This window comes from Pleuronectes platessa, chromosome 14 (genome assembly GCF_947347685.1).
Source record: "Pleuronectes platessa chromosome 14, fPlePla1.1, whole genome shotgun sequence".
Taxonomy (NCBI): Eukaryota; Metazoa; Chordata; class Actinopteri; order Pleuronectiformes; family Pleuronectidae; genus Pleuronectes; species Pleuronectes platessa.
The window spans coordinates 17,287,349-17,313,874 of NC_070639.1; the positions used below are offsets into that span (position 1 = coordinate 17,287,349).

General features: G+C 41.3%; 3 protein-coding genes across 3 annotated transcripts; 1 reads left to right on the top strand and 2 right to left on the bottom strand.

Annotated features, from left to right (window-relative positions):
- The first annotated feature begins 14,350 nt into the window (after positions 1 to 14,350).
- Positions 14,351 to 17,879, top strand: LOC128455759 (coiled-coil domain-containing protein 148). The gene is made up of 4 exons (XM_053439601.1): positions 14,351 to 14,459; positions 15,841 to 15,958; positions 16,122 to 16,256; positions 16,814 to 17,879. The coding sequence occupies exons 1-4, from the start codon at positions 14,428 to 14,430 to the stop codon at positions 16,955 to 16,957; spliced, it is 429 nt and encodes a 142-aa protein (XP_053295576.1). The 5' UTR covers positions 14,351 to 14,427; the 3' UTR covers positions 16,958 to 17,879.
- upp2 (uridine phosphorylase 2) lies at positions 17,118 to 19,686 on the bottom strand. Its single transcript, XM_053439599.1, has 7 exons — positions 19,490 to 19,686; positions 19,178 to 19,292; positions 18,926 to 19,084; positions 18,671 to 18,785; positions 18,362 to 18,571; positions 18,102 to 18,248; positions 17,118 to 17,898 (listed from the first exon to the last, which is right to left on the bottom strand). Exons 1-7 carry the CDS (start codon positions 19,540 to 19,542, stop codon positions 17,756 to 17,758), a joined length of 942 nt encoding a protein of 313 aa, XP_053295574.1. The 5' UTR covers positions 19,543 to 19,686; the 3' UTR covers positions 17,118 to 17,755.
- Positions 19,490 to 24,097, bottom strand: LOC128455483 (uncharacterized protein C7orf57 homolog). The gene is made up of 8 exons (XM_053439155.1): positions 23,967 to 24,097; positions 23,667 to 23,719; positions 23,243 to 23,461; positions 23,043 to 23,139; positions 22,667 to 22,790; positions 22,043 to 22,122; positions 20,732 to 20,829; positions 19,490 to 20,392 (listed from the first exon to the last, which is right to left on the bottom strand). Exons 1-8 carry the CDS (start codon positions 24,095 to 24,097, stop codon positions 20,388 to 20,390), a joined length of 807 nt encoding a protein of 268 aa, XP_053295130.1. The 3' UTR covers positions 19,490 to 20,387.
- Positions 24,098 to 26,526: the final 2,429 nt, after the last annotated feature.

Sequence of the window (26,526 nt, forward strand, 5' to 3'; positions counted from 1 at the left end):
AGCGCTCTGCATGGACATACTGCAAAGACTCTTCCCGGAGAAAAGTAGAAGACAGCTGGTCAGTACAAGGGCAAAGTGTTTTGAAGCGTAGGATAATGATTTCGTTCTTTATTAAATAGAAAAATGCTCTTGGTTTGAATTCCAATTTGGCCAAGGTCTTTCTCTGAGTTTGCATGTTCTCCCCATGAATGCATTGAGAGAATGGTTGTTTGTCTCTTATGTGTTGGCCCTGTTCTAAGCTGGTGACTGTGTCATCCGCCAGGTATCTGCAACAGATAGACAGATGTGAACACACATCAATCGGCCTTGACCTGGAACATATATGCTTACACCGTGTTGTTAACAGTTTAGAGTACATTAACAGAGTACACACCACTCCAAGACAGACACACAAACACACACACACACACACACAAAGTGATGTCAGTTTCTAAAGAATTTAAAGAATTCATTGGTTGATGAACAAATAAAGGACAATAATTGATTGTTGCAGACATGCTTTGACTCTGCATCCAACACTCACTTCAGAACATTCACACATGGAAGCTACTTAGTGCACAGTCTGGTCTGATGGCCACTGAGCACATGAGCTTTACAGGCTTGGCTAAAGAGCTAGATTTATCCTGTGGGACACTTTCACACCCTGTATATTGATACACACACACACCCACAGACACCACTCCCTACCCTATAGCAGCTCTTCGGTGTGTGTGTGAGTCCCAGACTCCCTGATCAATATAGTACGCTGAACCCGAGCACAAACTGACACACAGATAAGCCTGGACAATGATCTGCCCAACACGCTGCAGGAAGTGCCATGTCACCAACTGTGGACTATCCGCTCACCCCGCAGCCTCGCATTGCCATGACGACCGCCAGCCTCTCACTCCTGTCGTCACCCTCACCCAGAGACACCGTCCTTCTATCAGTTCCAGCTGGGTGCTGCATTTAGAGCTGTGATCTTTTAGTGCAGGGGGGAGGCTGCCAGGAGGAGGGATGTGTTTCTCAGCCGTCTTTACTCCCCCAGAAACCGACCAAGAGATGATGTGCTGACTCTATTTAATTAACCTATTAGTCATTATTGAGACTGGCTTGTGTGCAGTGAATAATCAGTGCGGGTTGCAGCTTGGTTTGGTGAAACCCCACTAATTAAGTGCTTAAATGCTATTCTCCTATCACTGCTCGGATAAAAAAACTTGATTTTTGCACAGGCGTTTTGCATTTTCTCTAACTGAATTCCAAATTAAGTAAACAAGCACGACAGTGATTAGTATCCAGTACGCTCAGATGCCTGTCCCCTCCTTGAAATGAGCTCCATGCAGGGAAATGTTTGATTCCATTTGCTATAGAGCAAAACATGGGTTCTGACTGGCAGTAGTCTGCGTGCAGCACATATTCCCCTGGCATTTTCTATGGGGGTGAAATAATTCCCATTACTCTTGTAAACACATAGATTTAAATTCTATAGCACTTCAATTCCAAAATCATTTCCTCGGAAGTAAATGTCATTGCTCTAAACTCTTTTTATGATGGCTGTTCCTGTTTGAACTGTACCTGCGCTGTAGTTCCATCTATGTGCAATCATATCAGGATGATAGCATCGTTTTTCCATTGGTTTATCTCAAGCTGCTTCGTTTCATAGCCAGATAGCAGGTGTGACATATTACCACAGTTAGAGGCTGTTTGCAGTGTAACAATGTGAGAGCCTTGGTTATAAATCAGCTCCTATGCTCCTCTCGAAGCATTGCAGGAGCCACAGGTGTGAATATTGTTCCTATTCTTTGGGTAAAGATTGAGAAGAATCTTTTGAGAGAGAGACCTTTTTTTTTAAAGTTTCACTTTATGCTTTGTGAAAATATTGCTTCTGTGAAATTTTCATTTCAATTTCTTTCTCTGATCTTGCAGAGGGAAATTTTACATGGGCGGCATTTATATAGATCTTTTACAGTTGCAGCGACAAAATCACATCCACCCCATTCATTGATACAGCACCAATATGCAATATAATGTTATATATAGTGCATATTTTTTGTCAAACATTCACTTTCACACTATAAAGTAATAGCCATCATGGCGAATTTAGAGTTCAGTGTCTTTGGCAATAACACTTCTGCATGTAGAGTGGAGGAGCTGGGGATTGAACCACCTACTGACCCACTCTACCCCCTGAGCCACAGCCACCCCAAGAGCAGACATAAGGTTTGACTGGAGAGTTGCATTAGTGCCACTGACTTACTTTGTACTATTACTCACATACTATTTTCAAAAAATTAATTTCTTGACAATAACCTGCACTCACAAGCCAAATACATATTTCTGTCAGGGCAAGTGTGTGGACATGGTTTCTGTGTTCTTTTGATGACCTCAAGTGGAACCAGTTTCTCAGTCAGACAGTGCCACTTCCATCCAGCTTAATGTGGAGATCTCCCTCTGCTGGATGGGGCTCTTTATTCCCCATTACTCTTTCATGTACTCATATAACAAACAGGAGGCCAGCAGAGTACCAGCAGGATCTCAAAGTAATACCCTCCCTCATTAAACTTCACTCTGCAATAGTGGAAATAATCGTATCTTTTTCAGACAATATCCAGGGAGTCGTTTTTATTTCTCGTTTTACTTCCTCTGTACCGCTCACAGAGACAGCACTCTGCAGAGGGAATGTGGTTGCGGCAGCTGAACCAAGTGTCGTGCCACTTTAAGTGTGCACTGCAGACACGGTGCAGTAGAGGTTTCCACCTACGTTCTGTGGCCACAGTGCATCCTTGGTTGTGTGCGGACACAAATTGCATGTGGAGTGCAAACATGAAAACATGTAGACACAGTGCTCCATCCCTTTTAACATGCATGCATAGTGAAGGGAAGGGTAATGAAGGGGACGACAAGAGGAAGTGAAGAACAAAAGGCTGGATCTTCCCTCAAGTTCCGAAGTTGTGCATTTATAAACAGGATTTGCTTGAATGCTGCAGGCACTTGTGTATCGCTGGCAGGTCTTTCAGCTCACTCATTTTCAATAAAACCAGTCAGCTGTCTAATGCCTTCCCACCGTCAGTTAGCCGCTATTAGCCCATAGACGAATATCATTCCCCCTGTTCCAATGAAGCAGCCAAGTGATGCAGCCTCTGTGAGTGATGACACAATGATGAATGGCTACAGGCAGCCCTCACACAGAAAATAACTGTTTTCCTCCAGGACATAGCACAGCCAGGAGAGGAGGAGCATTTTATAAACCAGCTGGGCTACACCTGACATGAGTATTCTCTGTGGTCCTGCTGCAACTGTTAGAGACAGTGTGCTGTGTCATGTAGTGTTTCTCTTTGCATGTCATCTGTTTGGCACAAACTTTGTTATTCACAGTAATATTTCCATTTTTGCCATACTTATGGATTTTAGTTTAATATGCACAAGAATAAGTAATAAATATGGCACTTAATAAATACATTAAGAAATGCATTTGTGTCACTGCACGTGCGAATAACACCTTCTTCCTTCATGTTGTTCTTTCAGATGGACCATGAACGTGTGTGGGACTGGCAGCGCTTCACCCAGGTACAGCTGAATGTTGTGACCCAGCAGAGGCAACGGGACCAGGAAGAGCTACTGGCCAGAGCCCTGGTCACATTGCAAGAGGCAAAACATGCCCACCAGGAGGAGCTGGAGCACCACATAGACCGTCAGAACCAGCAGGAGATCTGTTCAAATCTCAGGGAGAAGGTTAGTGCCTGCATCGGACCTCATCAGGAAGTGTCACATATCCAGGCACATTTTTCACATTGTGAGGTGGCCCCTTTTTACCGTTGGAAATTATGCTGCAGATCTTTGTGTAAAACCCCCCAAAAATCCCATTGGGAAGAATGTATATATCTTACATATCTTACTTATTATCAGCCATGACAGCCGGAGTGGTATTATGTTTACTGTATGTGTGTCATCATGGCAAAATTAACTGTGGTGCTGGGGACCAGCAGCACTTTTAGGTACTTTTATTTCTGTTGATAGGTTTTGTCAACATGATAGAGTGAAAACAGTGCAATATGCAGTCACACAACTTTACAGGTGTGTAATTGATGTCAAAACCAAGACGAGTGTGTTCCAGCCATGTGCTTACGTGCTCATATGCATCGAGCTGGTTTCCTTTTCCCTTTAAAGAAGGTCTGTGGATGTTATATTTGCCGTGAGGGACGTTCGAGGCACCACACAGGCATTGTCATCTGCCTACTTGTGTACAGTATATCTGCTGACGAGGCTGCATATTACACCCGGCCGCCTGACAGCATTGCTCGCTTTAGCTGCCACTTGGGATGGTCTGCGTATGCAGACAAGCTAATGAGGAGGATCTTGCAAACATGATGCTGCCGTCTCCGAGGGGTGCTAGTTCACATTTCACACAACAAACAAGTAACTCATCGGAGCAAATGCCTGTGCTACTGATGTGGTGCCATGCAAATTGAATTTGCTTTTGCCCGTCAGTCCTTAAAGAAGCAGTGTACTGTGGCTGATCAGATAACTAGACAGTCTTATGTGCTGAATGTTAAAACATGTCACCAACCCAGCATTCTGGTTTAGTTTTTTGCACTTTATTTGCATTTAATAATAAGCGTAATCAATATATTATGAATCCTTCTATTTGGGTGGCACAGCGATGTGGTGGTTAGCACTGTCTCAAAAACAAGAAGTCTCCTGGTTCAAATGTGCCCTGTGAATGTGTTCGGCTTCATCCAACAGTCCAAACCACGCAGATTGAGGTCATGTTAATTTAAGTCTCTAAATCAATAGTAGATGAATTTGAGTTGGTGAAATGGTTGTTTGTCTCAGAAAATGTGGGGTTGGAAAATAGAAAGATTTTTCCATCCATTATCTAGAGTGCTCTGTCTCATTTTCTTCTCCCTGAAACAATGACATCTGGACATATTGTACTCTGGTAATTTTGGGTTAAAAGCCTATGTTAGGTTAAAAGGATTTCTTTGTGTATAGCAATTTAATTATTCAAGAATTACCTTAAACCACAAACTTTGCAGATTCCACTGTATGTGAAGCAAGTTCATTGAAAATGAAGTTGTATACTAACAAACAAATAAGACCTTTTTCTGTGTCCCAATGGTGTAACAATGAAAACACAATATCCTACCTTTACCACTTGCATTGTACATTAGGTGATTTTTCTCAACTGTGTCACCATTTAATTTTCAAATGATGCTTGTATAAACAATTTAAAATAAAAAGATTAGAAAGCCAAGTGGAATATGTCTTCAGGCATTAACTGAAAGTACGGGTCTCACACTATCAGCCCTTAGGCAAGACTTGACCTTTATTTTGTAGCGAGGCTGCAAAATTGTGGCTTAGAAAAATGGCTATTTATTTCACAATCTGTGTCCAACTGTGCAGCTTGTGAATGCACACATTTAGAAAAGCGTGACACCAAAATCTCTTTCTTCACAGCTTAAACAAATGATGATTACTGATCCATGGAGGTTAATGCATCCTGCCTTGTCTTCAAGGAGAAAGGATCCATATTCAAGGAGTGCCGTCTCAATTGGACTTAGTCTATTAAACGTGCAGAGCAGTTTGCTTGGTACCGGGGAGAAGAGAGAGAGAAGGGCACTCTTCTCATTTCTGGGGGGGAATATAGTTTAAATTTATTGCTAAAATCACCGAAGGTTATTTTTCTTTTGTTCTTGTCCTCAAGCAGTCTCACTGGGAGAGAACATCTTGGCCAGTACCAAGATAACATTATTGTATTATTTATTACTGCCATAATTAGCTATCATTAGGTTTGTTACCACAGCAGAAATATGTCTTGCAGCACATTTGCTACAATACCTGAAAGTATTAAGCTCTTAGAGTTTCAAATTGGCGAATGGAACTTGCTAACTTTACTTTTCCCGTTGACTGCTGAAAAATACATCACAGTTTTTTTTAAATGTTGTTCAAGGCAGCCATATATCTCTGCTGGCTCCTCTCAATGTATTTTGGAAAACACAAGGGGCCTTTGACTTTCCGTACTTTATGATAAACCTGCAGCAGAACATCAACCCCACACCTCTGACTATAGCACATTTCTGAGTTATATTCTCATGGCTTTCTGAGCCAATCAAGGAAAACTAAAATCACACAACCTTTTCATTCTCATGACTTTTCCACATCAGCATTTTTTTTCCCCCTCTGGTTTATGAATTGCTTGTGCACATATTTGCATTTTGCGTGTGGAGCCTCAGATGGATGCCTGTTTGCATCCAATTTTTCTTCCGGTGCCTTTATCACCGCAGCGCAGCAGCACGGGGGGGAGACAAGATGGATTTTCCTCCTGTTGCATCGGCTTCTTTAACGCTTTGTTTTCTGCAGCTGCTCCCTATGACCCCATCATCTCTCCTTTGTGAGTCATTCACCCCTCTTCACGTCTAATTTCCACACGCTACATCTCATTCTTATTTTATTATATTACTGTGTAGAATAATATTATGTTGTCACCTAAGAGTATCAAAATGTGAGGATTTTATTTTATAGATTTTAATTGAGGTCATCATCTTTATCTATATTTCTGCAGCAGTTGACCTTCAACGACCTTTTTATTCTGTATAGAAAATTTCTTTCACAGCATTGTGGTTTGGAACATGGGGGTTGAAATCACCCGACAAAATCGCCCTGCTGTATAAAGTCCATGAAGCCTGATAGATTGTTTCTTGTGCCTATTAAAGTAACATAATAGAATAATCATGAACTTCAACAAAACCATTTCAGAAATTTAAATTATACCCATGCATGGCAGGAATATTTGTGTAATTTAAAAAAAATATTAAATTCATTAATTATACCGAGCAAAATGTTTTCACTCTCGTGCCACGTCTGCAGACGTATGGGGGATGTGATCATCCACATCAATACCAGTCCCAATGCCAGAATGATATCCTCATTTTAGCACCACACATAACACTCTCCTAAGCCAGGCTTGCCAAGACATGTATTTACAATTTTATATATGGAAATGGGACCTATTAACTTGTGAATATTTTATAGAAAGCAAAACATAAAATGCACAACATGCTGTTAACGTAAAAATGAATATTACATTTTCACACTAGAGCGCTGACGGTACAAGCCAATTTTCTGTTTTATTGTTTGCAGTATAGACTGGTCTTTTTTTAAATAGTTTTCTTTATATGATCTGTTGTTGACGTAGCATGAATTGCTAAGGGGGGGGGACATTTAGTATCCACTGGTGATAAAACATGTTTCAGCAGTGGGATATAATAACCACAGTGAAGTTAAGTAATAAAGGAAGGATAGCAAATGAAGTAATGCATTACATACTATTAAATTGTTACATAGGAAATCTAAGAGGGTTAATTAAATATAAGCATACCACAATGGTATGATGAATAATGCGTACTTTGATTGTGAACATCTCAATTATCTAGAAGACCCCCCCCCCCCCCCTCCCGAAATTAAAATTATGTATGTTAAATTACTCCTTAGAATAAAAGAGAAATATTTGAATAACAAAAGCTGAATAACAGTTGGAATAGTTACCTTAAAACAATGCTTTATTTTATTTATATATGAAAAATTAAAGTTTTAAACAACATTAATGTTATGTAACTGATAGTGTTAAACATCCAGTTTATAATCCCCTCAAAAAACTGTATTTGAATGAGCCACTAAAGGGGAACTTTAGCTCATCCGTTAGGGCTGTGGGAGTTTCTTAGCCAATAAATCCTGGAACCACTGGTCTGGATGATGCTTCAGTACAATGACATAATGGGACCAATCTAATAACTAGAATGACACTCTGAGTGCATAACTCTGCCAAGGCCCAACAGGCTGCTAATTAAACCACATTTAAATTCGCTAGATCCTGAGTTTTTTATTTGAATCTGAACCAAACTGCACACACTCATAAATATTAGTCGCTAAACATGTCGGATTTTTTAATTAAGATCATTTAATAATTGTCATAGAAATCAGTTAAACGGTTGATTATTAAAAACCTTCTTATCCAGATCTACACCATAATTTACTGTGTTCCTCCTTCACCCTCCTTTTTTCATGGTAATTCATCCAGTAGTTTATGCGGGTATAACCAACCAAATACCTTGGCAGAGATAAAGACCAATGGTAACTTGTTTAAGCTACATTATTTTGAATAGATGATTGAAAAAGACTGCTGCGGTATAGGCAGTAAATCACTTACTTGTTGTATTTCCTAGTTGTGATCGTGCAAATATCCTCCCTCCATACCTCATCTTCTCCGTGCCTCTGTGGGTTCACATGAGAGCATACTCTATTGGAAGATTTATCTTGGTCAGTGCTGGTCTGGTTTTTGACCTCATTAGGGAGGGAGGCTGTGTGCTCGCCTGTCCACTCAGCTTTCTTCTGAGGGACGTGTAGTTGGAAGAAAATGCAGGGTAATTGATTTCACAGTTACCTCGTACCCTTCGGTTTGGGAAAGGGCAAGCGACTGTTAGACAGTTCACAGCTTCTCCTAGAGAACCTCTGATTGGCCACGCAGGGATGACTGGCAGGGATCCTGCACCCAGATGGCAGATCCTACTGATCGTGCAGCAGTGGTTCAGTTTCAGGAGGCTCCAGGTGATGCGCAGGAAATGCAGAGGCTGTGTGTCGTCACTGAAAAAAATCAAATGGATGATTAATATGACGAGTGAACATTTCATGCATGAGACACGGCTTATTTTATTCCCATTTATCACTGAGCGACAGACGCTTCTTTTCAAATCATCAGCTGTTTGTTCTGCGGTGTTCTGGCGGCTGTAATTAGCTGGCATTGTTCTGGGTGTTACTCCTCATTCCAGCCTTTCATTCTGTCCTTGCTTTCATTTTGCCTCCCACTTATATCTCACTCCCGGGCATCTTTGATGAGAGACTGTGTTTTTTCCACACGAGTAAATAAAGCCTGGAGGGATGGCACATTGTTCCAGGATGCTCAGGTGGGGAGGAGATGAGCTGCCAATAGGAAAGATGACATAACCATCGAAAGAAGAAAAGTTTTTTATGAGATCGGAGGGCTTTTCTTTTCATTGCAGGAGCACATTTTTCATTTCCTGCTCTTTGACATATAAAGAGCACTATCGCATGTGAACTTACGCTGACTTGATCTCCTTTCCTGCAGTATTCTCTGGAGGCACTGGGTGTTTGCACATCCCCTGTCGTTAAGTGTTAGTGGCTAACAAGAACAGCTCTTCATCCCTCTGGTGGCTGAACGGACCAGGCTGATTTGAGTTGGGCCAATTCTCTGAGAAAGTAATTGCCCACAGACTAGCATGGAGCCTGTAGGATTATTTTCTTACGATGTACCTTATGGCCCCCCCATTGTGCCGCGAAAATGTAAAGATAATTGCACGCTTTCATTTTTCCCCGTCTCCCTTAATGGACAGTAGTTCTTGCCCCTTTAAAGCCTCAGTCGATTGCATGTGTCATTAATGCCACTCAGTAGAGAGGCCGCTCTGATGGAGGAGTGGCGCTGCTCTTATAAATACACCTCCCGTCCTCGTCTGTTTGTTGCTCTAATTCACAGCAACGATTCGGGCTTAAGATGTGTTGAGTTGCACTCGTCCGTTACAGGTTTGTCATTAAACGCCCTTCCAATGAAAGATGGCGGATGCTGCAACCACCCCACCCCCCTGACAGAAGACATCACTGAAACTGTACAGTTACATTAACAAAAGGATTGGAGGCGGGCTGCAGTGTGCAGATAAAAAGGCTATTATTCTTTTGTTATTCTGACATCTCTGCAGTCTTTGCTGTGCTGCCACGGGAAGGAAAAAATAACAGGATTGTTTCCCATAACTGAACTCACTGAAAAAGAGATTCCAGTGACAAATTACTGCAGACTGTACATAATGAGCATTTTATTCCCTTTGTGCTGCACCAAAACGCTTTTCCTCTCCGCTGAAAACCAGAAAGACACACAAAATACATTCAGCAATCATTACGGATCTCACTTTTCTCCCAGCGAGCGGAGCTTTAAGGACTCGTTACCCTGTGTGACCTGACTTTGCAAATGAACTTCGCTTTATGGGACTGTGGAAAAAAAAGAAAACCAAGAAAGTGTTATCTGTCACATATGTGTGTGTGTGTGTCGCAAAGTCTATGCTTCACATGACACGCCCACCAGGTTGTTTACGAACTCCAGTGCTCATGGTTTTATTATGTAAGTGCCTGTTTTTTCTGTATTTGCAAAAAAGAAAAAACAAAGCATCTTTCATAAGACATAAAGGTTCTGGTTACATGAAATTGTAAGAGGCTGAATTGCCACTGACCAGTGGAGATATAACAATTATTTTTGACATTTTAAACCTATTTTTTGTCCTTCACCCACTTGATAAGCCTTATCCTCACTCTGTTTGCTCCAGAATCATTTACCTTTTAATGTTTCCTGTAGATTGACACAAGATTATAAAATGTGCTATGGGGGTTAGAGGGGCATTTCTGAGCATATATAGTATATTTAACATTTAGTCTTTTCATTAACCTTCTCAAAAGCACGGAAATATGTAAAGAATGAATTCAAAGATAATGTGTCTCATAATAAAGGCTGTCATCATCTAAACTCAAAATATGATCAGCCTAGTGGAAAAACAAAAAAATATTCAAGTATATCAATGTGTTGATGAGGTTTATATAGTTCTGATGTTTTACCTGAGGGTCACAGCAGTATTCAGTAGAATGATCACTGTGACCTTTCACAATCACAGGTTCATTTTGCATGAGGCAGTAATAGAATCAATACCAACATGTACAGGTGTACATAGCATATTAACACAGTTTCAAGGAAAGAGCAGCAGATGTACAAGGAAACTGTAAAAGCATGTGTGTTGCTGCACAGACAATAATGTCACCATGGTTTCTCAGTCATTGCTCATTATTCAGGTTTGGTCCTCGTGTCACAAAGATCACATATTGAGCTGTGCTTCAGGAAAACAGAGCCGCTAAACACCTGCATTCTAGAGCAGTCTGATTTCTAATGAAGACACATGTTATATCTGCAGCTTGAACGCTGTCAGACCTGAATGGAGGCTTGATGGTTTTAGTTATAATACTAATATTGATAATAATAAACTCTATTTTTACAGCACTTTTCAAAATAAAGTTACAAAATGCTTTACCAAGTTAAAACCGTCAATAATACACGATTAAAAAAAAAACAAGACCCCCAACAATAATACAGGATTTATAATAACAGGAATTATTAAAAATCTTTCCTAAAAAGATGCGTTTTGAGAAATGATTTAAAAGATGTCACTGAATCTGAAAGCCTCAAATCCTCTCTCAAACACACACCTGCTGCTTTTTGCTGGGCAGACGTGGAGGATGAGCGACTTGATGATACCACTGGTGCTGATGTGTTTGAGACCTTGTTAATTTGCAGTTTGGTCCCTCGGGGATTCCTAAGCTCTCCTCTGATATAGATCTGTGAGTCCGCCCGGTTGAAATGCAACACTTTAAATACTCGGCTCACCGCAGAGAGGCTGCTGCATTACCAACCTGTCACTCACTCACCGACTCCCTGGCAAGTGTTGGGTGGTGGGGCCGTATGTGTGTGCATGTGTGTTGGACTCATTTTTGTCACCTCTGTAGGACCACATTGAATGGCAGTCAATGTAACGTCCTAGTAAGACAGCCGATAGCTTCACAAACCTTGTGTGTGTGTGTGTGTGTGTGTGTGTAAAATAGCAGTTGTAGAAACCTAGAAAAGGGATCATACCAACCACAATACTCATCAACATGCTGATGCTCAGTTATCAATACTACATTATTACAATACTTCGTTATTACTTGAGTATTGTGTACTCATGGGTCAGACCACACCCGCTCTGCCTTCATTTTGATCTCGATTACACACCACTTATGTTACCTAAGCAGTTTCTCTCCCCAGGCTGTGAGACTGCTACGCTCTTCTTCTGCACACTCCACCATGACAAAAGTTGTTTATTACTTATTCTTATTTATTCATATAATTAAAGTGAATCTTGAATCTAGTTACGGCGACAAAGTCTGTCTACAAACCCGTAAACAGCTGCTCTGGACTGTCCCTCTGGTGGTTCCTGATATAATAGGTGTCTCAGAACAGACGTTTCGCCCCTGATGACAAGATCAAACACATTCAAAGCTCTTGCAGCTAGTAAATAACTGTCTGTGTTCTGTCAGGACATCCATATGATAATTGTACTTTAAGAATTTACATCGGGTTTACACATACCCATAGTTTCATAAGTGCCCCTCTAGCCCAACTCAATAATGCTAGGGACAAAAAAAATAGTGATCCATTTGCTTTTTTTCATTATAAGATGACTTTTTGGACTTTTTGCATTTTTGCTGAGCACATTTAAGCTAAACGTTAATAGTCTGAATCTTTTTTCAGTGTAAAGGCTTGATGTGAATAAAGGGGATGTCTGGTTTACTCAACTCTTTTGAGATTTTGAATCTGATGCATAAGGACAACATTATCCTCACAAGAATAAGTGCTGCGTGTTACAGGGCTCAGACACACAGACTTTCAGTATGATTCAACGCTTTAACAGTTCCTGAGGTCATCTACCACAAAGTGTGAAAGGCAGCTGTGACACCTCTAACAGTGCATGCCACATCTTGGCACCATGGCACTGGGGCTCAGCTGGTTGTCTCCCAATCAAAGATTCTTTCAAGACAGCCGTTAATGTACAATAATCTCTGCTCTGTGTTCTCCCTGATGTGTATTTGTGTGACTATTTGTGTGTGTGTGTGTGTGTGTGTGTGTGTGTGTGTGTGTGTGTTTGTAGCTGCAGCAGTGGCGGGCCCAGCAGGAGGAGGTGACGAAGCTGGAGGCAGCTATAGCTGATAGACAACAAGCAGAGGAAGAAGCGAGGTTAAAGAGGGAGCAGGAGAAGTCGGCCACCATCAGGTCACAGCAGAAAGCGAAAGTAATGTTGTCTTCATCGCTCCCATCACAAAGTTTCAACCTCATCATTTAGCACTGGGAAATGTTTATGCATATAATTGTGTGCAAGCTATAAGCTGCGTCTCACTCATATGCTAGAGTCCATGTATCGGATTTCAAAATTTTTGAAAAATAACATTTTATGATAAAAGTAATTTCAGTAGATACATTATTGCCTCTGCCAAGGGGGTTATGTTTTTGCTTTCCGTCTGTTTGTTTGTAAGCAGGTTTACGCAAAATCTACTTTACAGATTTTCATGAAATGCTGCTGAACATAGGCCCAGACAGAATTATTACAAATTTTTGCATTGATCCAAACAAAAGGGCAGATCCAGGAATTGTCGTCTCGGTGAAGGTATAAACTCTATTTAGTTTCTAGTTGTAGAAGGAATATGACAGTCCTCTCTAATTGATAGATGGGTTGTTGTTTTTTGTTCTTTGCTCACAAGACCCATATATTCCATTTGTGACTTATCTTCTGCATTAAACTTTGTTATTTTGAGGGGGAAACTAGATCAATTTCTATTAAATTACCTACTCAACCAAAAGGCCAGGGCTGTCCCCAGCAGGAATCACCTTATATATCTTAACATGGAGACTATGTAGTCTATAGATGGTTTATGTTTACATGGATGTTAAAGGTATTCTGGGTAAATAGCCTAAAAAGTTAAAAAAATAAAAATGAAAAAGAAGTAAGAGACATACTCGGCACTCAGCAATCAGCTAGCAATGGAAGAGAAAAAACTCCACGATAGAAAATAATTCACTCCATAATAGCAAATTAAATTTGGCATGTCAGCCCACGCTAAGACCTTTTGGTGCCGGCACAAAGAAGTGACTGCTCACAGAAAAGTTGATGCCGACTGTGAACACATTCAAATCACTTGAATGTGTTGGATAATAAAAACATATTTTCATTTGTGACACCGGGAGCTTGTGTCTCAAATAAAAGCTGCTGCTGCATCATAAAGATTCAGTTTAAATTAGATGAAATTACACATGGCTACAAGTTGATAATCATTTTTGGCTTAACTGTTGTAAGTAATTTATTGTGGATGGAAATCAAACTGAGAGCAAACATTGTTGCAATGTTATATTTTGAAAACTAATTTAGTTATTGTCCTCACAGGTACAACTACACCAGAATGCAGTGTTTGTGTATCTGTGTGTGTGTGTATGTGTGTCTGACTGTTTAATTAACTCTCCCCTCAGGGGTCTGCCAGCAGATCATGGGCATCCTGAGACACTGATTAATGATAGCATTTAGGTTGCATTGCATTCCATATGATTTAGCACAATAGTCTGCCAGACATTGAAATATCATCTCATTCCTTCTCGTTACACTTATCTGATTACCACTCTGTCACAATCAATAGGACAAGTCATTAAGCGTTTGTTGTTTTTTCCTTCAGGTCAGGCAGTTTTATTTAAAGCAGGAGAAGAGGAGGGAGGAGCTGGAGCACAGGGATCAGGAGAGACTCGCTAATCTGAGGAGCGTCATGGAGGAGCAGGCGAGGAAAGATAAAGAGAGGTGAGTGTTGCACCATGGGACCTTGAGTATTGAAGTGTTGATGTTATGTCCCTTCACCAATCATTTACTTTGTAATCACTTTTTTTGCTTAAGGGCTCACTTGTGTGTCACAAAAACACATTTTTCATTTGTATCCCTACATCCAGTTTCAGCCTTACTATACTCTTGTGAGGTAACAACGATGATACAATTACTTGTAATGCACGCCACTGATTATACGTGTCAAAATCAATCTAGTTGTCAAGTCAAGGTTTAAATTTGAATAGCACATTTAAAACAACTACAGTGGACCAAAGAGCCCAACAGGCTTAAAATATGAAAATAATACAATATTTGCCTTGACAAAGAAATCCTGTCCGTCAGGTACAACTGAATCCAATTTAGGAATTACGAGTTTTCTATGACTGCCCACAGAATGAGACGTGATAAAAGGATCTTATGATTGACAGTGTCAGGTCTGAAAGCACCAAAACCGCAGAGTTCCCTGAATCAACGGTTAACAGAAGGTCCTTAAGAACTGAAGAACAGCTGTTCTAGTACTACAGGGTAATATAAAACCAGATTGAAACTTCTGATAAAAGCAGTTGTGGCTTTTTCTAATTGGAGAAAACCACCAAGACTTTGAATCATCGTCTCAGTTTGACTTGAGGACCCACATGTTTGCAGCAACAAGCACATTTGTAAAGATGTGGGCGTTTGTAATCTGCCCATCATGAGCCCGCCTAACTTTATGGAAGTGCAATGCTAAATAGTTGGAATATTCTTCTTACTGAAATGCTGAACAAAGGGAGATTGATCCCCTTGCATTAAAAACACCTCCTGGATTACACTGAATATCTCAGATTTATCACGGAAAAATGTCCTTAAGGGCTGAATTTCCACTTAAACGCTCTCCACAAAAGGTGCCTGTCATCATTATGAAACACTCAGGAAATATAAATTGAGTGCCGGCGTCTCTGTGTACTTTGCTCAGTCTTGTCCTTTCTACCTCTTAAGTGCAACACACTTGAAACTTTCAACCAGAAACATTGTTATTAAGTCTGAAGTGAAGTTACCCTTGAAGAATCAATTCTTCTTGGGGGAATAAAAAATCTCCCATTTGGTTTGATTTGCTGAGTATTTCTCTGCGGTTACTACCATATAACAGTGTTGACTTTGGCTGTGAGAGCGAACTCTGGCAGGAATGAGAATGAAGAATCGTGAGAGGCTGGGAGAGCGATAAAAACAGATGATGGGAAAGGAGCTATTCTCCGGCAGCTCCATAAAACCCCTCCACAGCCCCCGGAGCCAAGCAGTGTCAGGAGCAATAGAAAAATGTTGGTTGTGGTTGTGGCAGAGAGAGGAAGAGTACTGACGTCTACACCCTTTGCGGTCCATCCAGGGTGCAGTTCAGGGCCGACATGCTGCAGCGGCGAGCGGAGGAGAGAGAGGCTCGGGAGCTTGAGCATCAGAGAGAAGAAGAGGAGAAGCAGAATCGTCTGGAAGCTCTCAGAAACCAGGTGGATCATTATGTTCTCTGTCTACCACTCTATTTCGCTCTTGTTAGTTGAAATGACCCACCAGGGACCCACTCATCTGACATGAGGCATCACTGCCACCTTATGGCAGACATAAGCTATATTATCACTATTTATTAAATGCTTTTCCCCCCGCTCATCTCAGGTTGGGGTGGTGGCCGAGGCGGACCCAGAGAGGATGATGGCAGATACTGAGGCTTGGAGGAGTCGCCTCTTGAATGTAAAGGAGTGCGAGCTCCAGAGGCCTCTCTACAGTATTAACACATACACAGACAAACAGGTGAGACGTCTCCACCGAAATCTCCACAGTTGCATGATTGTTTGCCCCTGAACTCCGTACCTTTGCCCAACATAGAGTGAGACTACCCCCCCCCCCCCCCCCCCCCCCCCCCCTCCGCGCTCCTCTTGAGCATATCCAGTCGTTTATGTTTCGTTTCATCCTGGGTGCAGCGGAGAGCAATGACCCGTGCAGTGGGAGAACTTATGCAAGCTCGTCAAACAATCTTTGTCCTCGTCCCACAGACCTGTGAACATAGCCTTGATCTCAAGCACACCGAGTCCATCAGTGCACTGTTGAGACAGTTTGTCAGGTGTTGACACCGCTGCACAGAGCAGGTCAGGTTAGAGTGTCGCTGTTGTGTAACGCCGGCAATGACTAATGATTTTTAAACTGGGATCATCTACCAAATAATGAAGGAGTAGTGATTCATCTTGTTTTCAAGAATTGAATGTGTAGTAAACCATAAACACAAACAATGGTAGCCTTGAGGGTGTGATCTAGAGCGAAACAGCTGGAAAATCCGGATTTACTGTGTTTTTTTTACATTTGTTTTCCAGATTGTGTCTGATCCGAGAGTGCGGGTGGAGCAGGCGCTCCGGGAGGCCGGTCTGCACCAGAGCCCGTACGCCAAAGAGGTTCTGTCTGTCTTACAGCCCCCAAAACCTCCTCGCCGAGACACTGAGTCCGTGATCAAATTCTGACCAAGCACTTGAACAAAGTCGCACCAGACTAAACCTTCAGTGGTTATATATATGACATTTCACTGAGTTGAATGTGTTAGTATATTCACTGTTCACACAGTTGAGCTGTACAAGGTAAAACTGGCAGCTACAGTATTGACCACCACACGACACAGTGCAATTAACATTGTTAACTTTTATTGTTTTTATTTAGTTTTAGACTCTACAGCACCCGTTGAGAAGTACAGTATCACAGACTTTTTCTTAGTCATAATAAACATATATATCCAACACATTGAAATGACTTTCCTGCACATTTATCAATGTTTATTCACCTCTTATGTCACAGTCCGTAAGTTCACATTTGCATAAACAAGCTTATATTGCACAATCTTTACTCTGAGTATTTAATAACACGTTCAAATTACAGGAATGTCCCTTTACTCTTCTCATATTTTAAGTGAAAATCACTAAGGAATACAAGTGTTTCTCATCTAATGAGCATATAACAGGGAAAACAACTCTCTAAGAGACTACAAACCAATATGCAGATTTTTATTCCAAATGTTCAAATCATCTGGAGTCAAACCAACTAGAGGAAAATTCAAGAGTCAAGTAACTTAACTTCATATTTTAGCATTTTTTTTATATTACAAATAAATCATAGAAATCTTAATAGTTTATAAAATAAGTGTCTAATACACATATTAACATGTTATACAGTACAGTTTATACATTAATATATACATATCCACATGTCAGTCAAAGCTATGTACATGTTAGGGGAATGCTGGGGTTGGGAGGGGGGAGGCAGACGTCTCAGACGATGAGTCCCAGGCGTTTCTTGATGAAGTGGGACACTAAGACTTGAGGTCTCTGCTGGTACTCCGTCAGCACATCATGAGTGGAGGTGATCTGGTCTCCATCGAAGCGGTTCAGCAACGTCACACAGATCACAGCCGCTGGAGAGAGAAAGGAAATCTTTCAGTGTGAGCCGTGAGACGTTAAGATCTGACATGTCCCTATTCCTTAAATCTGTTTTCTTCAAATGGGGATATCATTGTTTTGACCAATATCAAATAAGGCTAATTAAAGAAAGTGATTTTCTGTGAGAATATGTGTTTAAAGCCCCTAATGTTCTACGTTTTAAAACAAACAACAATACCTTTGAGACCACAGACGCGGCACATGGCAGCGAATACAGTGGACTCCATTTCAATATTCCTCACTCCGGCCTCGTACGCTTTCCTCAGATACTCCAGTTTTTCAGCGCGAGAGAAGGAGCACAGTGCCCCGTCCAGTCGGCCTTGACCTGGAGAGACACAACACAGGAAGCTGTCAATACCACATATGTGTGTCCTGCAGGGATTGCTTCCCGTCCCGTTAAGTGGATAAACAAAGACGAGCATTGCATTTTGTTTGTACCTTCGTAGAAGTCGCTGGTGCACATGGTGTTTCCGATCACTGATGGAATGTTTTGCAGCTCGGAGGAGCACTGCAGCAGCTCGCTGGCCACCCCCTCGTCCAGCTCCGTGCTCCTGGTGATGACTTTACCCAGAACCACCTGCTCAAACTGGGCACGGAAGGAGTAGTCCACCGCTTTGTCTGTGATCACCACGGTCCCTGGAGCCAGACCTGGAGACGGCAGCGAGGGGAAATTAGTCTCGTCCGAAAGTTTAAGACAAATTATAACCTCTCACATTTTGAAACACAAAAAATAAAACAAGTTCTTACCGACTCCACCGGATGTTCCGAGGCGGAAGACGACCACGTCACGACTCTGGGCATGGTGCAGCAGCTTGATGAGCTCGTGCAGCATGATGGAGATGGAGGGGACGCCCATTCCATGCTGTGAGACGTACAGTGGATGGAAAAAGTTTTAAAATCCATTACACAATTATTACTTACAGCAGTAATTTAACATTTTAATGACTTTCCACTTCGGCAATTTTTGTCCTCTAGTGTAAGAACTGGTAATGGAGCACTTACGCTTATCGACAGCACTGGTCCCACTTTGTACATGCAGTAGCGATCAGTTCCCTCACAGATATCTGTGATTTCCTTTGGGTTTCCTGGCAGCTGCAGCTCCTGGTGGATGAACTGGGCGAAGGCTTTCATGCGGTTCGCGCTTCCACCAACACACACAAACTGTGGGAAAGAGAGAAAGAGAATTGTTGAATTTAGTTTCCAAGGTTTTCCCAAATTCGTTTATCTTCTCGATCTGACCCTTATTTCACGAACCTTAATGTCTCCAAACATTTCTGGAAGGTTGTGAGTCCTGTTGCTCAAGCTGAAGTGGTAGAGAATGTCCTCCTCCATGCCCTCCAGGTAGGGATTGTTCACCTGGACGTGTTGTCTTCGAAAAACAATTCAGTGCTCGACATTAATACATGGACATGAGCTGAAGTGAATCCAGAATCTGGATGTAAAGTCTGCTCTGAATTGACATTGGAACCCGATGACATGAGACACATATTGATGGAAAACGTTTTTTAAGAGCAGCAAATACAAGAAAGTCAGTTTAAAGCTTAGTGGAGTCTTTCAGATACTCACTTGATAAACTCATTGTGCTCACTCCCCATACAGTTCAGTAGAATCGGTGTCATGTTTGCAGGAGTCGATGTGAAACCAAGAAAAGTCTTCAAAGTTGATCTGGTGTTAAAACCTCCAAGTGTTCGCTGCTGCTCTTCTCTGAGATTTGAAATAGGAGTTGTCGGACCGCAGAGCTGATATAGTGGTTACCTCTGACCTTGCAGCTGATTGGCCCCAGAGAGGAGGAGTTGCACCTGTCCTCAGGCTCACAAAAACATCCAGCGGGCATGAACAAACAGAACCAGATCGATCAGATGAAAAGGCGATGTGACCAAAACAGCCATTATGTCTGAACCTTACATAAACACGAGTGTTGTTATGTCTTAACAATAAGCAATCAGAAGGTAATGGATAACTTCCCCTGAAGAACACTGCGATAACCTCTTCACGTGGGCAGGCCTCTCGTGGGCGTATGAAAAAACACGACACAAACACGACCAAGTTAGTAAACAACCGACAGAGAGAGTTGGTTCAGGGTGCATGTTCTGAGCAAACTAAAATCGAATTAAACATAGTGTCATTTGCTTTAAGGGCAATTTTCCACTTCTTACACGTCCCAGAAAATGTGCCATTGTTTGCTGTGTTATCGGGCAAGTCAAGAAGATTGTGAAACATTCGAATTTTTGTTGAAATTCTCAAATTTTTATTCCTGAAAACTGCTTTTTTTACAGATTTAAAAAATAAAACCTTGTAACACAGGACCTTTCCATCTGGCGCCTTCCTAATTGAACAAACACAGGTAATGAGACGCCACTAACATTCATGAAAAATAGAAGGTCCTAACGTTATTTCTGAAGAGGTGAGGGTTGTCCCAGGAGAGGACTGGATGGAGGTTAGTTTTCCATGCACTGGCAGTCTTCTAATCTGTTGACATGGGAACACATACATGAACATATGAGTCAGTCTCCGAGTCATTATCACATAATTCACTTATCATCTCTTTAAAGGATGCACCATAAATGCCCTAATGGCTGAAGCCTCTAATCATCAGCTTTTCATCATTCAACATCATTTCATTACGTTCTATATCCAGAGAATGAGTCTCGTAAATTAAATAATTACAATGCTCGGCCGCTTAGTTTAATTTCCTTTTTACTAAACCAGAGGTGAGGTATTAGCAGCGCCGTGAAAAGGCAATAAAAGGAGGTGATTTATGGCGAGCAGGTGGATCTGAACTCTAACAGAAACCCTGTGCTTACTCACTGGACATGTCAGTGTGGCTAGTTGGTTTGTCTTCGTCTGCGTAACCGAAGCTCAACAGCTTGGACATGTCGGTCGGAGCCGGTTTCTTGTCGTGGACCCTGTGAGAGAGACAGGAAGTTACCAATGTGGTGGAAGCAGACAAATGTGTGAAGCATTTTTAATGAACATCGGACCAGATGGCTCTTCTGTGGCTGGAAATGTAACGCAAATGTGTTTTTTCGCCATTAAAGTTTCACATTAACCGGAGAAAGATGACAACAGACCCAGTTTAAACATGAAATATGGACCCTATCCCTCTGACTCTGTGTATCAACACAAACTCTGGTTACTCATTACAAATGTTTCCTGTCAAAAGGTCATCAACTGGTGTTTGCATTAGTCAGATTTCTGTTTGTCTTGTACCGTACCAGCAACTCTGAAAAACAATCCTAACTTTTAATCTGTTTCCTTTAAATCTAATAAAAATAATGATAATAGTAATGATGATAACAATACCTTTTAATTCATGCCACCTCTCTAAACACCTAAGGACACCTTACAATACATTATATATGAATCCTGGAATACTTAAAGTAAAACCGAAGGATAAAATCAAATTAGAGCTCGTTATACTTATCATTAGATCATTGTTTTCAGAATTTATTAAACATTCTACACTCTGTTCTCAAGCTGATGACTCTCATATGATTGTACTGAGTCAATCCTCTTTTGTGAATTCCGTGAAATACAGCGTCACAACCCTCCAGCCCTCCAGGACCCCTCTGTTTACTGTCTCGTCTCTTTGGAATCGCATCTGACGTTTTTTTAGTTCATTTTTTTTTTTCTGTTTATAAGTCAGTGACTTTTTTCCCAAAGGTACAAGGACACACATCACAGACCAGCTGTTGGCAAAAAAACAAACACACAGGGGGGAACATCCAGGTTTGTCTACTGCTCTGTGTGCTGTTCACTTTGACCTGAGTGTGGGACCCGCCCAGAAGTTTTTCTGCTTAATCATCACAACATAGAGAAATATGGCCTACAATTTACCGATAAATACAAAATAATCTGAAATATGGATCAATCATATTCTTCATGGGCTGTGATGGTAATAAGCATTGACTTATACTGATATACATCATTTGGAAACACCAGTAACCAAGTGCTTATTTAAGTTCTTCAATTGAAAATGACTGATGGGTTTTTACATGCTAAGATCACAGGTTTATGATTCTATCTCTATTTTGTGCGATGCTGTTTCTGGTTGATGTCAAAATGTCTGAGTCACCAGATACAGAACAACAGCGCCATCTTGGGGCCAAATTAACTCACATCCTCCTGAATTTGCTGAACTCTAGATTTTGGTTGGGTGTCAGCAGATTCTCCTGCTGGTTGTAGTGACCGTTGTTGTTCTGCAGGGAATAAAAAACAAAACAGAGTGAGTATTTAAGTGAGTGGGTGGGACGAGGACGTTTCTAAAGCATAAGAGACAGAAAACAACAACACAAAGAATACAAATGTCCTGAAGGATGTAAACAAAGATGTCAACTTGGACAGATAACGATATTCCAGCTTGGTGATAAGTGCCGAAAACACATGATTTCCCCAGTGTAATTTATACATCTTGCCTCCTGTGTGCTGTACCCAGGCACCAGCCCTCGCCTGAGTTATACAGATATTTTCAGGTCTGATGCTGAGAATTTCCTCTTATGTTCTTCACATGTGAAAGGCAAACTCAGGAACATGTCTGGACCCAATTTTCCAGACATTTTACAGAGTTCATGTGTGAAAATGGCTTAAATGAATTGTGTAACAGTCTATCATCATTAACAATCCTTTAACTTTGCAATAAAGAACATGGGTCATAATAAAAAACAGAAGCGAGAGTATAAGCTGTTTTTTTGCTGACTCATGGCTGAATTACTTTCTTTATGACTTTGGCATTTCTCTGTTTACCTTGTCGGTGCGACGGGTGTTGCTGGTCCCAGTCCTCTCCCAGGCCGTCAGACTGTCACTCCCGAAGGGAGGCTCCAGTGGTTGAAACACTTCAGGGATCTTCTTCTCCACAGTGTTATTGAGACTGTTAGAAAAAGAAAAAAACAACACAAGGACATTATATGTGTCCTTCACTGAATTTGAGCTGAAATATATAATAAGGAAAAAACACTAATCATCAGCCATTATAGTGTCTGATTGTTACTATTTATATTGTTCAATCTGTTTAAAAGGATTTAAACAATATTAAGGAACAGAAGCAAGTCAATAGCAAATGAGGAACATGTTTAGTAATGTGGTCGGAGCATTATAATAATAAGACATATGTAACAAGTACCTTAGGTTGCTCTTGTTCTCTGATGGATAGAAGTTCCAGCTGGGAGGTGTGTATGCATTAGGTTTAGCAGCGACTGTTGGCTCGTGCCTCAAAAGTCCTGTTAAACGAGGACGGGAAAATAAATTACAATAACAGCAGGGTGAACGTCATAGAATAACCAGGTGGACATGTGGAGGTGTGGGTCAGGAGGTTGGCTTTACCCTTCTGACCGCCTTGTTTGGAGAGCTTGACGTAGTCAGAGTCAGTGTCACGGACTGCGTTTCTCCGTCCTGGGGCGTTCTCATCGGGGGGGAAGCTGGCGAGGGGTGACAGGCCAGGGATCTGGGAGATGTTAGCGGTCAATGGATTGTAGCCTGTTGTCACACCTGTAGCCCACACACACACACACACAAACACACACACACACACACACACACACACACACACACACAGACACACACAGTGACAGAGGGGAAAGTGGGGGGAAAGACACAGTTTCTATAATTTGTTAAATTCGAACCTCCCCTGCTCTTTGCCCAACAGTGATGCAGCATCTCACCACCAGGAGGCAGCAGACTAGTCCCCTCAAGACCCACAAACTATAACTGAGTGTAAACTAAGTCAGTGTAAAACAGTTGTACTTGCCAGAGTCTGTCTCTTCCCCATCATCATGAGGAGTCACGGGTGTCGGTGGTGTTCTGTGGAGACAAAGCCCATCATCACTCAGAGGAGTCTCCATTAGCATCAACGGTCAGGTGAGTTTAGCAGTTAGCTCGCTGACGTCACCCGAATGGAGACAAGCCTGCCCGCGGCTTAAAGCTCAAACACAGAGTGCAAGCGGGCGGTGGTGGTGAGGAACGAGCTGAAGCGCAGTTCAGGCTGAAGTCAGAAGATGTGGAACTTACTGTGAGAACATCTTCTGAAGTCAGAAGATGTGGAACTTACTGTGAGAACATCTTCTGGCGGCGGAGCGGAAAGTGAGGCGGACTCTGTTTGGGACTTCTGAGCGCGTCGCCGTGGAGACGGATGCGGCTCGTGGTACAGCTGCTGCTCGGGGATGACACGGAGCAGGTCATCACCTCACATACATTATGCATACTGTATATATATATATATATATATACAAGTGTATGAGCATAACCAATAGGAATAAATAAGATCAGAGTTGGTTTTCTTATGAATGAGGAATTTGGTGGAAAGTTTTATAATGCCATGTTTTTGAATTCTAAAGAAATATTGGCATCTTCAATATTTTGTTATATGTACATTTACCGTCTTTGAGATTCCCTTTTTCACTTCGAACAATGCACCTGCTCACCCACTCCACCATTACTGACAATAACTTGTCATTGCTGCTCCATTCATCCCCATCTGACATTTTCTTATGAATAAAGAATTTGGTGGAAAGTTTTATAATGCAATTCATTTTTGAATTCTAAAGAAATATTGGCATCTTTAATATATATATATATATTTTTGTTATATGTGTTATATGTACATTTACAGTCTTTGAGATTCCTTCTTAATATCTTACAATGCACCTGTTCACTTACTCCACCATTACTGTATATATATATTTAGATATATATATATTTTTTTTTTATTTCCTATTTTAAAGTTTTGATATTCTATTTTACACTATTTTATTCAAATTCTGTTTTTGTTTTTAATTCTGAGCATTGTTAGAAGAGAGCCTGTGACTCAAGCATTTCATTGCCAGCAACTGCTTAATTGTTATCTCTGTGCATTTGTCAATAAAACTCTTGAATCTTGAATCTGAATCTCTACCGACAATAACTCCTCAATTAATTTGTCATTGCCGCTCCCTTCATCCCCATCAGGCATCTTCTTATGTACAAATACTGTAAACGTTGACACACTTTTCCAAAATGTTACAAACTGTTTCTTCACCTCAGTGTTGTAATTGTTGTTATTTTTGTTTCTATTGCACTTGTGTCCGCCCTGGGAGACGGATCCCTCACACGTGGCTCTCTCTGAGGTTTCTAGGTGGGCAGGGCGAACAGGGACCGGGCGAAATGACTGTGTTGCGTGCGTTTTGTGCATTGTGGGAATGATAAACACGTCACTTCCTGCGTCTGTCAAGCATTATGGTCCACGCCATCAAGTATAGACCACTTTGAAAAGAATTTATTTAAATCAAATTGAAGTTGTAAAACAAGGCTTATCTCCTTTTGGCAGTAGGTGGTCTTATCACTGCATACGGAGTAGAACACCTGAACATCCTGCTGAGGTCAAATGTGACGTTCAGGTCAAAAACACCAAACTGACAACGACGTACTATTTGCTGAATGAGTCCTTTGAGGTGTTCTTTTATATAATGCCTGGGGGAAGTTACAAACAAGTAGCAGTAATGCACCGATAAATGTTAGGTGCCCCCGCCATTTTACAAGAAGAAGAAGAAATGGAAGTATTCGGCCTAACCCGAATACTTCTTTTTCTGAGCTGGGTCAAAAGTGAGAAAGAGAAATGTGTACAATACTAACTCGCTGTTAGCTAGCTAGCTTCTTTTCTGGCAAGTTAACCATAGCTTGATCAACAAAATAAAACTCGAAATATAACAATATATACTTAACTTAATAGACTGATTGACAGCATTTGAAAATATGCCTTTGATTTTCTTTATCCAGTATGGCTGGCTGCAATCATTTCAGACTTACGGTTGATGAGGAAAATGAGGAGACAGTTCTTTGTCTTGATTCTGAGTCGGAAATCTCTGATGCTGAGGACTTCTAGGAGCTGTGTTCTACATGATCAAGCTGGAGTTGTGGGTGTGTTTTGGAATCCAGCTCTCCTAAATGAAGATGACCCTCTGATGAAATAGATGACTTTGAAGACTGATTTTTATGTCATCACACGTTCCTTTGAAGACATAGATGACATTGAAGATGCATCTTCATTGAAGACATTGAATGAAATCTGTGGCACAGTGGAGTTATGACAACTTTGTGTCCTTGTTTACAGTTTGAGGAAATGTCACAATTCTGACTTTGGTCTCATGACTTGTCTGAGCTCATTTGAGCTGTATATTGTGAAGCAGCCGGTAACAGTGCATCAACGAATAAAATATGTGACTTCCTTTTGACAGCAGATGGCGCTGTGACCATGAGTCAATATTGACGTGGATCAGGGTGAGCCAGACAGACAGTTAGACAGACAGACAGACAGACAGACAGACAGACAGACAGACAGACAGACAGACAGACAGACAGACAGACAGACAGACAGTTAGACAGAGAGACAGACAGACAGACAGACAGACAGATAGATAGTTAGACAGACAGACAGACAGACAGAGAGACAGACGGACAGAAAGAGAGATAGACAGATAGTTAGACAGAGAGACAGATATACAGATAGTTAGTTAGATAGACAGATAGATAGATAGTTAGATATCTAGACAGACAGACACACAGACAGATAGTTAGATAGTATTATAGCTAGACAGGTAGATAGACAGACAGATATATAGATATATTTAACTGAA

What these genes read in the sequence shown, in the direction of transcription:
- LOC128455483 (XM_053439155.1), bottom strand. Translation starts at nt 24,097, where the DNA reads ATGACCTGCTCCGTGTCATCCCCGAGCAGCAGCTGTACCACGAGCCGC. An exon ending in TGGGGAAGAGACAGACTCTG is followed by an intron (nt 23,462 to 23,666) that starts GCAAGTACAACT and finishes TGTGTGTGTGTG; the next exon opens with TGTGTGTGTGTGTGTGTGTG. An exon ending in CAAACAAGGCGGTCAGAAGG is followed by an intron (nt 23,140 to 23,242) that starts GTAAAGCCAACC and finishes CTCGTTTAACAG; the next exon opens with GACTTTTGAGGCACGAGCCA.
- upp2 (XM_053439599.1), bottom strand. Translation starts at nt 19,542, where the DNA reads ATGACACCGATTCTACTGAACTGTATGGGGAGTGAGCACAATGAGTTT. An exon ending in GACCAGTGCTGTCGATAAGC is followed by an intron (nt 18,786 to 18,925) that starts GTAAGTGCTCCA and finishes TACGTCTCACAG; the next exon opens with CATGGAATGGGCGTCCCCTC. An exon ending in CGGAACATCCGGTGGAGTCG is followed by an intron (nt 18,572 to 18,670) that starts GTAAGAACTTGT and finishes TGCCGTCTCCAG; the next exon opens with GTCTGGCTCCAGGGACCGTG.
- LOC128455759 (XM_053439601.1), top strand. Translation starts at nt 14,428, where the DNA reads ATGGAGGAGCAGGCGAGGAAAGATAAAGAGAG. An exon ending in GCGAGGAAAGATAAAGAGAG is followed by an intron (nt 14,460 to 15,840) that starts GTGAGTGTTGCA and finishes CGGTCCATCCAG; the next exon opens with GGTGCAGTTCAGGGCCGACA. An exon ending in ACACATACACAGACAAACAG is followed by an intron (nt 16,257 to 16,813) that starts GTGAGACGTCTC and finishes TTTGTTTTCCAG; the next exon opens with ATTGTGTCTGATCCGAGAGT.